General features: G+C 34.9%; 1 protein-coding gene across 2 annotated transcripts in view; it reads right to left on the minus strand.

Moving 5' to 3' along the window:
* LOC150101396 (alpha-soluble NSF attachment protein-like) overlaps positions 1-17,021 on the minus strand; it is a 209,880-nt gene that overhangs the window by 98,830 nt on the left and 94,029 nt on the right. For both annotated transcript variants that reach the window (XM_090400554.1, XM_090400553.1), the window contains exons 4-5: positions 16,358-16,404; positions 108-185 (exon numbers count right to left, since the gene is read on the minus strand). In XM_090400554.1, the coding sequence (XP_090256680.1) occupies positions 108-185; positions 16,358-16,404 (125 nt within the window). The remainder of the gene's footprint in view (positions 1-107; positions 186-16,357; positions 16,405-17,021) is intronic.

Genomic DNA, 17,021 nt, shown 5'->3' on the forward strand with positions numbered 1-17,021 from the left:
GTGTGTGCCTCCCACGATGAGTCTTTTGACTCCATGGAGATAAGGTAATAATAATCATTATTTATAAATAGATAAAATAAATAATAATTAGAAAAAAAAAATCTTACTTTCTCAATATCAGCAACTTCATTTTCATAGATTTCAGCAATGGTCATATGATGTTTAGCAGCAATGGTAAACCGACCCTGGAAAACAAATTTGAAGTAATTTCCACAACTAAATTTTTGTATTTCAGATAATTATATTTACATCACTTACACTAAAATGCAACTAACTGCAGTGCATATTTCAAGGTTTCCTTGTTCTTTTATTATTATATGCCAGCAAAGGTTGGTTGATTGGTAGAGCCTCTGCTACTAATGGCTTAAGCAAGTTTGAGCGCGATTAGTAGTTGGACGGGGATCAATCGTTCAATGCTGTTCGCACACTCCCTCGATGAGTCTTTGGACTCCCTGGAGGTGTCACATAATAATAATAATAATAATAATATTTAGTATACATTATTAAGCAAAAATACCACTAAGTACATCATATAAAGTTGCCCTGTAAATCTGCTCCAAAATGGGCCAGATTTATATTATACTATACAAGATACTTGATAAGGAAAGATCGATGGAAAACAATAAAGAAAACTTGGTATTTCTTGTCAAGTATATTGTGTACTTTTGATGGGCTGAATGGAATAATTCCTCACTAATACAAATACTAAATTTTAAACTATTTTTATCAGGCATATAGCCCTTTGTAATATGACTTAATTGTAACATGTGGTTACCTTATAATTTTTTTTATTCTCTTTGAAGAATTATACTTGGCTAGTCGCATTCAAAACATGCATTACAAAATAAATAACTACTATGCATTGGAATTTATTTACATGCATGGAAGTGATATATAAAATCATAACACATATCTATAAAATTAACATAAATATATAAATTAGAAGAATGAGATAACAAATCAGCATCCAATGAATCCAGTGTACATTACCAAATTCAAAACCTTCAATAAAACTATTATAAAAAATTATATAGAAATATATAGAATTATTATAAAAAATTACAATTAAAACATACAGCCTTTAGGATATTATGCACTTAATTTGGAGTGCCCTTACATAAACAGATATGTAAGTAGAGAATTATAGGATTCTAAACAATATTTACAATCCTATAACTCATTCATGCCAACCCATGTAGTTCATTAAGTTGCAACAGTTCAGCAAAAAAAAAAACACCAATGGACAAAAACAGATTCTTCATAGATAATCCACATCGAATCTAAAAAATACTGCCTTTTTCCAGAAAGATGTTTCTGAAAAGAGATATTTTTCATGTAGATTAAAACATAATATGATCACTAAATTTTGACCTATTACCTCACCACTGAGGTTCAATTTCTTTCAATTATTAAAGATCCAGTATACTATGTCAGTTCTTTTACTATGAGTTAGAAACTAACAGAGACAGGACCAATGGGCAGTCTAGTGGTTGAATCTTCTTATCCAGGATTTGGCATTTGCCAATTCTGGCTACACTGGTCTTTCTTGCTTTTTCTATTTCTTTCTCTATTCCTTGATCTTTACATTTATGTTGTAAATACCCAGCTCTCTTGTAATGTCTTCATTTTTTATATGGTCTAATCTCGTGCAATATTTAATTTTTCTTAAAAATCTTATTTCTGCTGCCTGTATTTTACTTTGACGTTTCTTTTTGACGGTTCATATTTCTGAACCATATAATAAAGTGAGAGTGGCAATTACTTTGTAAAATTTAAGTTGGGTTTCTCATGTTGTTTCTTTTATTCAGTCCTTTTAATTGTACTTTTTTTTTTAATTTGATTTTCTGAAATTTGTTGATGCAATCTAAATAAACTGTATCACCTGTTCTATTATTTTATCTTTATGCCTATTTTTGATCTAATATGATCTCAACCTTTAAATGCCATGACTTCTGTTTTCTTTTGTGAAACTTTTAAATTATATTGTTCATCATCATCAAATTCCTGCATGTACCCTCAACAGGATATGATAGTACTACATGAAAAATTTACATCGTTACTTACTTCCTATCTACAATTTTCCTCCAAATCAGTCTGTTACTTGTCAAGACTACAACATTATCAAATCTTATATTTCTATCATCTAAGGCACATTTTACCATATCAATCCACCTATATCTTGGTCTTCCTCTAGGTCATTTTTCCTGCCAACCTGACAGAGAATGCTTGTTTTCTAATCTTTCCTCACCCATTCTGTTTAAGTGATCATACCAGCTGAGATTAGCTCTGCTAACGCATTCCTGGATGATATTCTTGTTTTTAATATGATATTGCCATTGATGCCATCTGTTCACGCCTCTAATCTTTCTCAGGACTCTCATATCTTTAGTCTCTAGTCTTTGGTCAAGTGTTTTACTCCTGACCCAGCTCCATAAGTTAAAACTGCTTTGAACACTGTCCTGTATACAGCTAATTTAGTGTTGCGACTAATTTCTCTCTTATTCCATATGAACTTATTCAATTGACTTCCTACCATACCAGCTTTGCTGATTCTGTTGTCTATTTCTATATTTAATTTACCATCTTCACTTAAAATCGTGCCTAAGTAGCTGAAAAATGTTTTACTTGTTCCACAGGTTCTCCATTCACAACACAGTTGACATTTTCTATGACTCTGCCTATTTTCATTGTGTTTGTCTTTTAATTGCTGACCTTCATACCATATCTATTACAACAGTTATTACTTCCTTCAATTCTAACTGGTCAAATATCTATTCCTGCTGCCTTTCCACATTTCAAACCTTTGATGGCTTTTTTTCTACTTCAAGTATGGATATGTATTCCTGACTGCATGACAGCACAGTTTTACAACTGTGCTGTCATCACTGCTTGTTTCATTTAGCAGTTTTTCAAAGTAATTACTCTATACTTCAAGGATATCTTTTTCTCCCATTTTCATGTCACCTTTATCATCTCTAACTCCTTTTACAGCACTCTTTCCTCCTTTCCTAAGCTTCTTCAACAACCTCCAGAATATTTTGCCACCTTCTTGATATTTATTTTCTATGTTCTTGCCAAAGTCCTCCTATGACTTTTGCATATCTAATTTTACACAGCATTTAGCTTTCTTACATTTGTCTCTGTATTCTCTAAGAGCAGAAGCTGACTTATTTGCCAGGAACTTCTGATATGCTTTCTTCTTTTGCTTCACTGCCTCTTTAACTTCGTGTGTCCACCATGGAGTTCTCATTTTTCTATCCTTGCAGACAACCTCACCACATGCCTCTCTGGCTGAATCAATCAGGGTTTTCTTCAAGGCTTGCCACTGAATCTCCAAGGTTTGGTTCTTGTTCTCAAACTCTTTAATTTTTTCTTCAATAATCTTTGTATATTTTAGTCTACAATTCGCATCTGAGAGCTGCTCAACTTTTATTCGCCTTAAAACTTTCTTATATGTTATTCTTTTCAATATGAAATTCAATTTTATCCTGCTCAAGACTAAATAGTGATCATTTCCAATTTCAAATCCTCTGTACACTCTGGTGTCCTGCACCAGGGAGAAAACATCACTATCAACAATAACATAGTCAATGAGACTTTTCTTATTTCTTGCCTCTTCTCTCCATGTGAATTTGTGCACATTTTTATGTTGGAACATGATGTTAGTAATAACCAGCACATGTCCTGAGCAGAAATCCAAAAGATATTTGCCACTATTATTAGCTTTGCTCTTTTCTCCAAATTTTCCCAAAATATTTTTGTATGTCTGACAATCATTTCCTACTCTGCTATTTAGATCCCCAACAAGGACCAACTTTTCCTTTTTCATTGTGTCAGTTGCTTTTTCTAAAGCCTCAAAAAATTCCTCCACTTCTACCTTAGTAGAACCTTCCGTGGGACCATAGGCACAAATAAGTCTCATTGTTCAGTTCCCCATTCTCCTATTTGCCCACATTACTCTACTTGAGACTGCCTGCCATTCAAGAATATTAGCTTCATATTTTGTGTTGAATACTATGGCTACTCCTGCTTTTCCTTGATTGTCATTGCCTGAATATAACATTTTGTATTTATTACTCAGAAAGATCTCACCAATTTTTGTCTTTTTTGTTTCAATCACACCTATATTATGTCGATCTGGTACTTATCTAATTCCTCGGCTAGCTCCATTTCTTTGCCATTCCGGCTTCTTATGTTGATAGTACCGATCTTTAACTCTGGTGATGTTGAGTTGGGGTGTTTTCAGATGTGTCTGTGGTGGTTGAGCCACCACAGAGTGGATGCGCTGTTCCTACACAAACCACAAATGCTCAACTGGATTGATGTCTGGGGATTTGGAGGCTAGGGCAATATCTGGAAGCCTTCTGCACATTCTGCGAGCCATTTTCGCACAATCAGGGCAATGTAGCATGGTGCATTATCCTGCTGAAAGAAGGCACAACCAGAGGGGAAACCATTGCCATGAATGGATGTACCTGGTCTACAATGATATTCAGGCAGGTGGGACATTATAGTTTCCTGCACATGAATGACTGAATCCAGGGTTTCCCAGCAGAACACTACCTCCATTCCCACGGTGCATCCTGGTGCCAACACTTTTCCAAGTAAACAACACACACACACCTATCTGGCTGTCCACATGGTGCAACAGGAAACGAGATTCATTGCACAGACAATCTTCTTCCACTCATGCCAAGTCCAGTTTTGATGCTTTGTGCCCATCTGAGATGCTTTCAATAGTGAATCGAGGTTAACATGGGTACTTGGATGGGCCTGTGGCTACGTAGCCCCATTTTCAGCAGGGCTCTATGTACTGTGTGTTGTGATACATTATACCCATCACCAGCATTCAACTGTTGCGTTCATATATCTCTGATATTGATATATCGAGGCAATTTATTTAACTTTATCCTTTCCTACTTCAGCCACTATATCAAATTCTATCGCATGTACCTCTTTGTTAAGTAGGTTGTGCCATTGTTATGTGATCTTCATTAACATTAATCTTATGTCTCGCTTCTCTTATACCTTTTCTTATGCAATTTAACCTTTTAAGGGCCACCAGAAATTACCTGTTCCCCAAATTCCATGAGTTATCCTGGTCACTCAGGCAAAATTTATTTTTTATCTGCGCCAGCCTGGGCCTTAAGGTTAGAGACAAACTCAGCCTTTAGGGTAATCATAGAATATCAGGTGCCACTAATAATGCTAATTGAATTCTTAGAAGCCTTGGGTTCTCTGGCTTATTTTATTTTATTTGTTTGCAGTCGTGCCCTACTACTTTTAATTGGGGTATTCCTGCACACACACACACACACACACGATCACAGGTTCGAAGTTTTATGAAGGGTCAGGGTCAGTCATCATGATCAGAAACACATGTAAGGAATCAAAATATTTATTAAACTTCTACCATTCATTCACTCTCACTCTTAAAACCATTATGCATTGACTTCAAAATGTTAGCAAATTCATTAACTCGACATATAATACATTCTTAATTACAGCTCAACTGGACATTAAGGCATTTTAGCACATTTATAATCTCTCTCGGATTAATTACGACAGAATCTCTATTTAACTGAAAGTTCTTAAAGTTCATTTCATAAGCATAGTCATTTACATAAATCTTAGTTTTTCACTCTTTCTTCAATTTTTACAAATTTTAGGTTGCATTCTCTTAACACTGTTAGTCAATTCTCAAAAGGGGCTAGAACAAGTGAGAGTACTTATCTATTCTTTATCGGTTTTCTTCCATCCTTCCTTCTTTGTTTCGATTCTGGTTGTCTCGATCTTATCACCACGTGGGTTACACGTGCTCGCCTGAGCTGGGTGCTGTCTCTCTGCTAAGGTTTTACGTCGATGACCTGCTCATTATGGCCCACGGTTGATCTTGCCAAAATCTGCTGCGGTGTCATGCGGGATCCTATTGTAAGTCAGCCCTCAAAAATGAGAGCTGAACTGCGATGAACTCTTGGAGCAGACGAAGAGAAATCCAGGAACAAGAAAAAACGGGGGTGATTTACTTCCGTGTTGCAAGTTTTATTCGCTCCCCTAGAGCGCCACCTTCCAAGTTTAAATTTCTCTTATCGTCTCACCCATTGGTCTCAGGCTGGGTGACTTCACTGATCAACATACGGGACTTCTTGTTTCCGGGAACGTATGCGTCATGATGTCTTCTTAGATGTGATGCCCACGAGTGCTTACGCTACTCTTATAGTATCAGGGCGATCTTTGCCATATGTTGCTGAATAATACGCATTCTTTCATTTATAATATTTCACTAATGATTTCTTTCATATCTGCCCATTTTTCTGACTTACATTCATGCTAGACATATAGATACATTAATTTAAATTCACATAATTCACATTTATCAATCAAGATGTTGTTACAAAAAAAAAACATAGTTACACTGCGCTAAAAGATAAGCATGCATATATATTTTTTGTTAATTGTTAGATTCTGGAATGGTGACGTCATGTAAAATTTGAAGTCGCCTATTTCAGATCTAACACAACTTACCGGCAAGTTGTGCCACAGTGATCCTTCTGTTGGCTCATACCATCTGAGACAGCCTTCACTGACCTGGAGCATCGATGAGTCATGGTCAGCCCACATCTCGCCAGTAGTTTTGGTTTTTCCCTCCATGGACTATTTTCTGAAGGTACTCATCATGGCTGACCGTGAGCACTCCCACAAGCCTTACAGTCTTAGAAATACTCGGACCTAATCATCTGGCCATCACAATTTGGCCTTTGTCAAACTTGCTTAAATCTGCTGCCTTTCCAATCTGATAAATGGGAATTTTGGACTATTCTTCCTGCAGGCATGTAATGAGGGCCTGGACTGTTGTAGGCAAATGTCACTTGACCTCACATGATGCTCCAGTTCATCCCACAGATGTTCAATAGGGTTGAGACCAGTCAAGTGTGGTGATGTTCATGTCCACAAACCACACAGTTACAGCAGCAGTACTTTTAAAGTTTTGTATTTATACCATCTAATTCAGTTGATTTTCTATTTTTTGATATCTTTATTGCTTCTTTTAGTTCTTCCAATCTAAGTGGTTCTATAACAGTAATAAAGTGATTTCTTCATTGTTATTTTCTATTAATAAATTTCAGTCATACTACAAATTCTTATAATGTTCTATCCATTGTTTTTCTTGTATTATGTTGATTTGTGCTTTATCTCTTTCTTAGTTGTTTAAGTTCCTTAATATTTTATAGGCTATGTTTTGATTAACACGTTCATTGCCAAGCTGAAAATTGGAATTTTGTGTGGTGGCCACATTTTTTTTTACTTGATAGCGACGTCCACGCGATAACGCGTGATCGACCACCGGCGAGACCTTGCATCACGCGATATCGCATGCTTGGCAGTGAACATGTGAGTGAATCTATCCAAAGAATCTTTGTGAGCTTTCTTTACTATGGTTTTAGCTATATTTCTTTTGTTTTTATATTTCTTCTGTTTCCTTTGTTTTTGAAGTAATAATCTGCATGCTACTTGTTTTTCTTTCATTGCATTTTCTATATCTGTGTTACAAATCTTTGATCGTCTGCAGTGCATGTTCCATTATTTTTTAATAAGAGGATTTTCATGAAGTGGGCCCATTTTTGGCATATCTTCAGGAATGAATCCGTAATGATTTTTCTCTTTTATCTATTTAAAGAAGACAACTAGCAAGTAATATCTTTCAGGAATGTAGTAGTTCCGAGAAGGCAGGATTGACATCCTTGTCACTGTCCCGACACTTTCTTTACAATTTTCTTCTCAGTATAAGAGGGTTTAGCAGATGTTGTTGCTATTGTTGTGTTATACTGCCTCTTTGCATCCTGTTATGTGATACATTGCTCTGTTTTCAACTTTTGTAACTTCTTTTCATCCTTCTACCTTTGTATGCTTGGAAGTATGCTGAGTAGTATCCCTTACAGAGCATTTGGTGTTTTGCTCTTAGTCTTTATTCTCATGTTCTTTACAGCCACAGATGGCAGTTTGAGAATAACCATATTTCTGACATTTAAAGTACTCTGGGGGGGGGGGGATATAGAGCCACTATGGACAGTTGAGAAATCTTGCTTTGACAGATGTTAGTGGTTTTTGTTTGTTGAAGGCAAGGATGATATTTCTGGTGTGAACTAGATGCCCATCCCTATCAGGATTCTTCTTATGGCTGTCATTCCTTGGTCGTTGAGTTCAGAACATATGTCTTCATTGAAAACATCAAAGAGGTCACACTAGGATATACACCTCTGTTTGAAGTTTTTGTGAAAAAGAAGTAGAGGTAACCATAATCAGTATTCTCCCTGAAAGATGTTGCATAGACCAATTTTTCTGATTTTGCTACTGTAGCTGCTTCAAAATAAGGATATCTCCTGAATGCAGTTTCTTTACAGATTTTGGTGATTCTGCCCACCCTTTTGGATGAAGAGGGGGTGACATTTATCCAACTAGATGTTCACCTGTTGAGTGCATGATTAAAAACAGTGGTGTATTTATAACAGCTTATAATGTTCTTTGTTTCTTACTTTGACTCTGTTGAAGATATAATGTGGTTTCTGAACTTTGAGGGAAGTGTTCATTCTCAGGAGTTTAGTTCAGTGACAGATCTTCGCACCCACCCACTACGGAGCCACAAATGGATGGCTACTCTCTGCCAAGCAATGGCTGTGCTCAAGAGTGAAAAGCTAAGGCTATCCCCAGACACTAGACAAGCACCACAGAAAGCCTCAGCTCTGTCCACAGACCATGGGAAAAGAAACTTTATGCAACTCTCTCAAACCTTGCAGTCAAGCCCACTAGCTAATGATCCTGCTTAGGCCATCCAGGACTGCCTGTCTTGCCAAAGCAGACGCCAAAATAGTGTAAGACTACAAGGATCCTCTTTCTGGATATCCATGGATCACACCACATGGTAAACATGACAGCAAAACATTGGATCCCAGTGATAGTAGTCTGGAAGGCAGGATAATAATAAAGACTCACGACAAGTAGAGTGAAGAGTATGTGAGGAAAAGCTAGAAAAAGAATCAGAACAAAAAGGGCCGGTACCAACACATGGAGGTAAGTGCAAAGAGAACAAGTTAGTTCTGCTAATAAAAAGAGGTGCCAAGAAAGATGTAGCAAATTATAGACTGATCAGTATCTCAGAATGGGCAGTTAGGTATTGGAAGAGTTGGTTAAGGACAGAATTCAAAAATGGGTTAATAGAAATGTGATGCCCTATGGGGGGGGGGGGCAGCATGGCCATATGCAGAGTTGATCTTTCTTTAGTAATTTATTCACTTTCTATAATAAGTTACGGCCAAGTTGGATAAAAACAATGGCTACACCAAGATAGTCCTTGAAATGATACAGCATAGAAATTTACTATGTTATGAAAATAGTGCCAACGAGGAAATGAATATGAAGCTGGTGTCAAAGATTTCGACAGAGTTAACAGACATCAAGGAATAGTATATGTTAAGGAGAATGCAGGTTAACAGTGTGGTTTGTACATGGGAATAACTTGATGGAGAATAACCAGTTGTCTGTTTGATTATGCTAAACTTAGGATCCTGCAGGATGATTTAAATAGAGTAATGCAGTAAGTAATAAGATAATTGTTTCATTTATGTGGCCATTAATGGACTAGTGATGCACAATATATATATAGCCTCTCCAAGTGAAGTCAATCTCCAGCTCCTTGGTATTTTTTTTCATATGTTGCTCCTACCCATAAAAGGTTGTAATCCTATAGTACATTATACTGTGGGTAGGCTTAGGATATTTTTTATTTTATAACTTTTTTTTTGTTTGTTTTTGTCTTTTAATTTATTTTTTTTTACGTAATCCAGAAACCCTGCTCTGAAGATTAAACATGGAATTTTTTCAAGTCACTTCAAGCCTCTGGGTAAGTGGTCTCACACAGGACAATGAAATTCATTTCCCATCTAACACAATCACAAACATCCATGACCAATTAGGATTTGAATCTACAGCATGGTGATTGGAGAGCAGATATACTAACTACTCAAGTCAATCAGGCTGGTACAGTTAGTTTCCATAAATGGAACTGTGGCAAGTCAAGTGCTGTCACCTTATAAGTATATCTTCCCTAGGTGGAGGAAATGCCAACTAGATCTTCAGGTGTTGTGAGTTTCATTGCCCAGTAAAACACCACCACTCCCTATATACTAAAGCACAACGTAGCTGCCATGTTACATCTTCAGAGTACCATGCTTAGTTTCTGTATCCCCCCTTCTACTCACAGGTAGTAAAGGTGATGGCCTTGCTGGATATACTCAATGTGTTATTATTAATAAATCAGAAAGGGAGCACCTCCTCCATTTGAGGATACAACTGTAGTGAAGCATTTTCTGTCAGCTGCTAGATAATACATGAGACCAAATCTAATAGCACCAAATGCAGATGCATCCAAATTATCTGGTGAATAATACTAAAGCAGCTTACTCGGCCAGGTTGTGCCTAAAAGACATTCTGTGTACAGCAGCTGCGTGGGGCCTAGGGCCCTGTGTGGGGTTATGTGCAGGAAAAGCTCATTTAACACGATTAATTAATCCATCAATTAATGTGCACTAAGTGAAATTGATTCAAGCGAATACAATAAACAATAGGAATTATAATTGATCCATCAGTTAACGTAAATTTTTTTAAAAAATTATAAGCTATATTTTAGAGGATAAAATCATCAAAGTTAATAATAACCAACTGCTTAAATTTTTATTTAATGTCTGAACATTTGATTGAGCTACTTTTTCTCAAAAAAATTAAGTAAAGATGTTTGAATAGGGCTGGACTTTTTCATCATCATCTTCTTCAATACAACTCGATTTTTAAAATGAGCTGTACCGTTGATTGAAGATTGTAACCAAAAAATAATACCTCTTAGTACAAGGAATATTCAGGCAAAAGCTCTGAATATTTTTACATAATTGAAAGAGACATTCTTTTTTGGTTGCAATCCTCAATCCACAGTGATAGAAGACAATCCATCTCAATCATTAAATTACTTCTATTTCGGGTAATCTGCATGTTTATAGAAAGAGTAGCAACTTTTCCTTGTTCTTTGTATTCTTTGCTCTTATTTAATATAGTCTGAACTGCAGACTCGCTGTATCCCAGATCTCGCACAATCATTGTATTACTAGCACCACTTTCATATCTCTTAATGGCTTCCAGCTTTTCCTTTAACATAATTACTTTTCCCTCGCTTTTTTATCACTGTCACTTTCTTTACCAGTTCTCTTTTCCATATCAGGGGTTGAATTGCCAGCCTGGTTGGCCAAGTGGTTAGCGCATCCGCTCTCCAGCAGAAAGGCTGCAGGTTCGAATCCCGCTGTGGGCATGGATGTTTGTGATTGTCTGTGAAAATACTAGCAGTGGGTGGTAGATGGCATTGGTGTAGATGATGATGGTAGTTGCAATTCGTTGTAGTCGGTGGATTGAGTGGTGGAGTTGTAGAGTAGATGCTTCCCTCAATGAGTTTTTGGACTACCTGGAGGTGTCATGTAATAATAATAATAATATAATAAAGCCTTATAGGTATCTAAAAGCAAAATGAAGGAAAAGTGATTGAGCAAGAGGACAGCGTTTGCATGTGCAATGATAGTTTTGGTCAACTGCTGAGTGTCATGGCCACTCACTGCAGATTGGCAACAAAAAATTTCGCATAATATAAAAAAAAAATGAGTTAACTGATTAATCACCAGCTTAAAGCAGAAAATAGTATCATTTCACTCAATTGCACTAACTGATTATCGCGCATATCGAATTCATGTTAAGCAAGGTTTTCCTGCACACAAATTCCTCACTCGTTGAAAATTTCTGGAATAAACTACATAGACACAGGAATGAAATAACTATATTTTTGATAATTAATTTTAATAACTAAGTTGTTTTAGATTGATAATTACCAGGTTTTTAACTTTTGGAAAAGGCATATGACAAGGTGCCAAGAGAGAAGCTATTCAATACGCTGCAGTTATATGGTGTCAATGGGGCATTATATCAAGCAATACTTAGTCTTTATTTGAGTTGTGAGTCAGCAGTTAGAATTGAAGGAAGTACAGGAAGATGGTTTAATGTTAAATCTGGTGTGAGACAAGGATGTACATTATCCCCTCTGTTATTCATTATCTATATGGATCACATTATGAAGGAATGTGGTATTAAACCTGATATCAAAATTGGAGATGTTAATGTCAGCTCTTTGCTTTATGCGGATGATGTTATACTTCTAAATAAATCCGCTACAAGTCTGCAAGATTCTCTGACTAAATTGAATAGCTGTTGTAATAGATATGGTATGAAGGTCAGCAATAAAAAGACAAAGACAATGAAAATAGGCAGAATCATTGAAAATGTCAACTGTGTTGTGAATGGAGAACCTGTGGAACAAGTAAAACATTTCAGCTACTTAGGCACAATTTTTACTGAAGATGGTAAACTAAATATAGAAATAGACAACAGAATCAGCAAAGCTGGTATCGTGGGAAGTCAATTGAATAAATTCCTATGGAATAAGAAAGAAATTAGTCGGAACACTAAATTAGCTGTATACAAGACTGTGTTCAAACCAATTTTAACTTATGGATCTGAGAGCTGGGTCAGAAGTAAAACACTTGACCAAAGACTAGAGACTGCAGATATGAGAGTCCTGAGAAAGATTAGAGGCGTGAACAGATGGCATCAATGGCATATATCATATTAAAAATGAGGATATTAGGAAAGAACTTGACATTGTCAGCATCCAGGAATGCGTTAGCAGAGCTAATCTCAGATGGTATGGTCACTTAAATAGAATGGGAGAGGAAAGATTAGCAAAACAAGTGTTCTCTGCCAGGTTGGCAGGAAAACGACCCAGAGGAAGACCAAGATATAGGTGGATTGATACGGTACAAAGTGCCTTAGACGATAGAAATATAAGATCTGATAATGTTGGAGTCTTGACAAGTAACGGACAGATTTGGAGGAAAATTGTAGATAGGAAGTTAGTAATGATGTAATTTTTTCATGTAGTACTGTCATATCCTGTACACCCCTTGAGGGTATATGGCAGGAATTTGATGATGATGATGGAGGTTTTTAACTTATATACAACTATTTATTTATGCTAAATGTTTATATTAGAATGGCTTAATATAAAATGAAAGCTTAGGAAAGACCAAAAAATTCAATAAAAGGAAAAAACTGAAGATCTGGGATGATACAATCAAAGAAATAATCAAAACGAAAAAAGATGCCTATCATAAATGGTTAAGCAGTAAAAGATTAGAAGATGAAATAGAATATAAAAGAATAAGAGCCATAGCTAAAAGAGAAGTCAGAAAAAGACAGAGAATCATGAAACAAATTTGTTTCTAATTTAGAACATGATTTATATAAATAAGACCCAACGTATAAAGGATTTTGAAACACTTAAATGCAGATACCAAAGAAAACAAAATTAAAACACCGAATTGAAAATAGAGGAATTTCCAAATTACTACACAGAATTGTGGACAGATAAATATTTAAAAAAAGACAACTGGCAAACAATTAATAAAAATGAAAAGGAAATAACTAAAGAAGAATTAGAAATCAGCCTGAAAGAAACAAGAAACAGAAAATCACCTGTAGAAGATAAGCTAGGTTCAGAACTATATAAATAAGCAGGAACAAAATTCAAAGAAAGACTCTTATTATTTTTAAATAAAATTTATTCAACTGGTATCCCCCAAATAGAATGGAAAAAAGCAATTGTGATTCCTATCTTTAAAAAAGGTAACAGAGATGACCCTAAAAACTATAGAGGTATCAGTATACTAAATTCCTGTTACAAAAGATATAGCAGAATCTTAAATAGCAACCTAATGAAATATTCTGAAAACTTTATTTTAGAAGTAGAGAATGGATTTAGAAAAGGACAATCATGTATAGACCCGGCCTTTTGCCTAAAATTAATAATAGAAAAAAGAAGAGAATACAATTCAGAAACACATATTGCATTTATTGACTTTGAAAAAGCATTTGACAAAGTTAAAAGAAACATTATTTAACATATTAAAAGAAAGACAAATATCAAATAATATCCTAAAAGTTATCACAAGTATATATGAAAATAATCAAATACAAATAAGATTAAATCATGAGCTATCATATATGAGAGAGATAAACCAAGGGGTCCGACAGGGATATCCCCTCTCAGCAACTCTTTTTAATATCTACTTAAATGAAATAATAATAAAATGGAATAAAAATTTACATCAAGGAATTAAACTTTCTTCTACAGTGAACTTAAACACTCTCCTTTTTGCCGACAACCAAATAATAATTACAAATTCTGAAGATAACTTACAGAAAGCTATTTTAGATCTAAATGAGATAGCCAAAGATTATGGCATGATAATATCAACAGAAAAATCAAAAACTATGGCTTTTAAAGGACAAGATCCAGCAAGAACTAAAATAGTAATAGATAACAAGATCTTAGAACAGGTGAATTCATTTAACTACCTAGGATGTATGATCACATATGAAAATGAAAAAGATATAAACGTAAAAATTGCAAAATATTTAAAAATAACAGGTGTAATTAATTCTATATTTAAACCAAACCTAGTTCAAAAACAAACCAGATTAAAAGTATACAATACATTAGCCCTACCAGTCTTAATGTATGGAAGCGAAATCTGGACAATAAAACAAAAAGACAAAGATTAATAACAGCAGAAATGAAGTTTATGAGAAAAACTGCAAAGTATACTCTATTTGATCACAAAAGAAACGAAGAAATTATGACAGAATTAAACCAAGAACCAGTAATAGAAAAAATTAAAAAATATAAACATAAATGGATGGAACACGTTCAAAGAATGAAAACAGAAAGATTACCAAAACAAGCTTTACAGTACAAGCCATTAGGAAAAAGAAAACAAGGACGTCCTCTTAAATGATTCATTGATGACTTCTACGGCTGGAATAGGCCATGCTAGGCCTAAATCCTTGATATGCATGATGATGATGATGATGAAATGTTTATGACATGTTTAGCTGTCTATATGGCTAACAGCATCATCAGGAGGTTGCTTAACATAAATAAAAAACAACAAAAAAGAAACATTTTCCAACAGGTTAATTTCTATAAATTGAAAACACTGGATTGATAATTTAATCATGAGTATCAACCCACGTTTCGGTTGTAAATTAAGTATTTACAACTGCGCATTTCACTAGCTCAAGACAGCATTATCAAAGGCATTTTTAAGATACACATGCGACACAGTCTAGAATTACAATAGCTTAGTAAGGTGACAGTAGTGCTCTCTAATGGCGATGTTTTGCAGTTACAGCTGATGGGCAGATAGGGCACAGTGCATAATTCACCGTCATTTCAAGTAGCTTTGTTTTACCACTGATGAAATGGTCTTCATTCAAGGCATGTTATACTAGTCTGCTTTTTGGCTGTTCAAATATTTTTATGTTCTTTTCTTCTTATCATGGTGGTCAATCCTGTTTGTCCAGAATACTGAATAATATATTAATAAGGTATACTACAGACACTTGGGAATGAGAGAGATGATTCTTGTGGTCTTTGTCTGAGAAAATTGGAGACTTTATCCAGAGGTTTGTAAACTGTCCTGATTTTGTGTTGTTTCAAGAGCAAGCTCAATTTATCTGTTGTACCTTCAATATAAAGTAAGAATATGGTGTGTGTGTGTGTGTGTAGTCAGGGTTGGGGGAAGAGTGTTCTTTTTTAGAAGTTTAGTGAGGGTTTTTTTTTTTGTTGTAACCATTCTGTTCAAAAAGTGCAAGTAGAGTTTCTTGTTCCAGATTGCATTGCCCATCTCAATTACGAAACTTGTTCTGCCCTGGAGGGGCTAAAGCCTTGAGTATCCCAATTTTTTTTTGAACAGGATAGTGATGTAAAGTGACATGCTAGTATCTGCCTCCATATATGGCTTCCAGATGGGTCCTTCACATGTTCAGTCTACCAGTAGTGTGCGCACGCACGTGCATAACAATGTGCTTATTAGGCTTTGGTCCTGAATTAATTTTTTTATAGCGAACAAGTTTACTATAGTGAGGGTTGACTATAATAAAAGCAACATCTTTATGCACCTGCCATCTAAAAGATATAACCCCAGATATTATTACAATCAGTTTCAATTTTGATTATGCATGTTTGCACCTTTCATGTAATCAGAAACTCATTAATATTAATGAGTTACATTACTAAATATATCAGATTAAAGAATTTCAATATGATTGGATCAAGATTGTTGTTAAATAACATTCACAAGCAAACACATATAAAAATCTTGTACAGTAATCAAAAACAATAAATGAAAAATACTAAACTTATACTTACCATATCAGTATATATTTCAATAGACTTTAAAAAACAGTTTACTGCCTCTATGGGGAGGAAAAAGAAAATTAAGTGATAAATTAAATCTGAAATACTGTACAAAAAAATAAATAAATATATAAAAATAAAATAATCAAATAATGAGATCACTGATCTGAACACGACTAAGTGTCTAGATGTATTAATAAAAATTTAGCTCTTTTATTTTGCGACAACATTTTAGAAAATTAGCTAGATACTTAGTAATGAACCTACAGAACAGGTAATATTAATACCTTTTAATTCAGGCACATTTTTAACCAAAAAATGTTGATATGCATTTCTGTAATTCTTCTGTTAGTTCTACCACTTTTCCACCATATAGTGCAGATATGGTGGAAAAGTGGTAAGTGCAGATAGGCACTGTCTTATGCAGACAGTGTAATATTTGTACAGAACAATAGTGAGAAACATATTTGTACAGTTTAAGGAAATCATTTAGCCTCTTTACAAGGCTTTGATATTGGTGCTATTTTTCTAGAAAAAAAAGGTGCTGGAACTCACATCTTGTTAAGCTTTTCATTAAAGAAAATGATATTCAAATCTTAATTTAAATGAAATATAAAGCAGCTGTTGCTGTCACGGAGTCGCATAAATGAATTAAATATAATTTATCTTCAGCATT

This window comes from Typopeltis vanoorti, chromosome 11 (genome assembly GCF_054136105.1).
Source record: "Typopeltis vanoorti isolate ZY-2024b chromosome 11, IOZ_Tvanoo_1.0, whole genome shotgun sequence".
Taxonomy (NCBI): domain Eukaryota; kingdom Metazoa; phylum Arthropoda; class Arachnida; order Uropygi; family Thelyphonidae; genus Typopeltis; species Typopeltis vanoorti.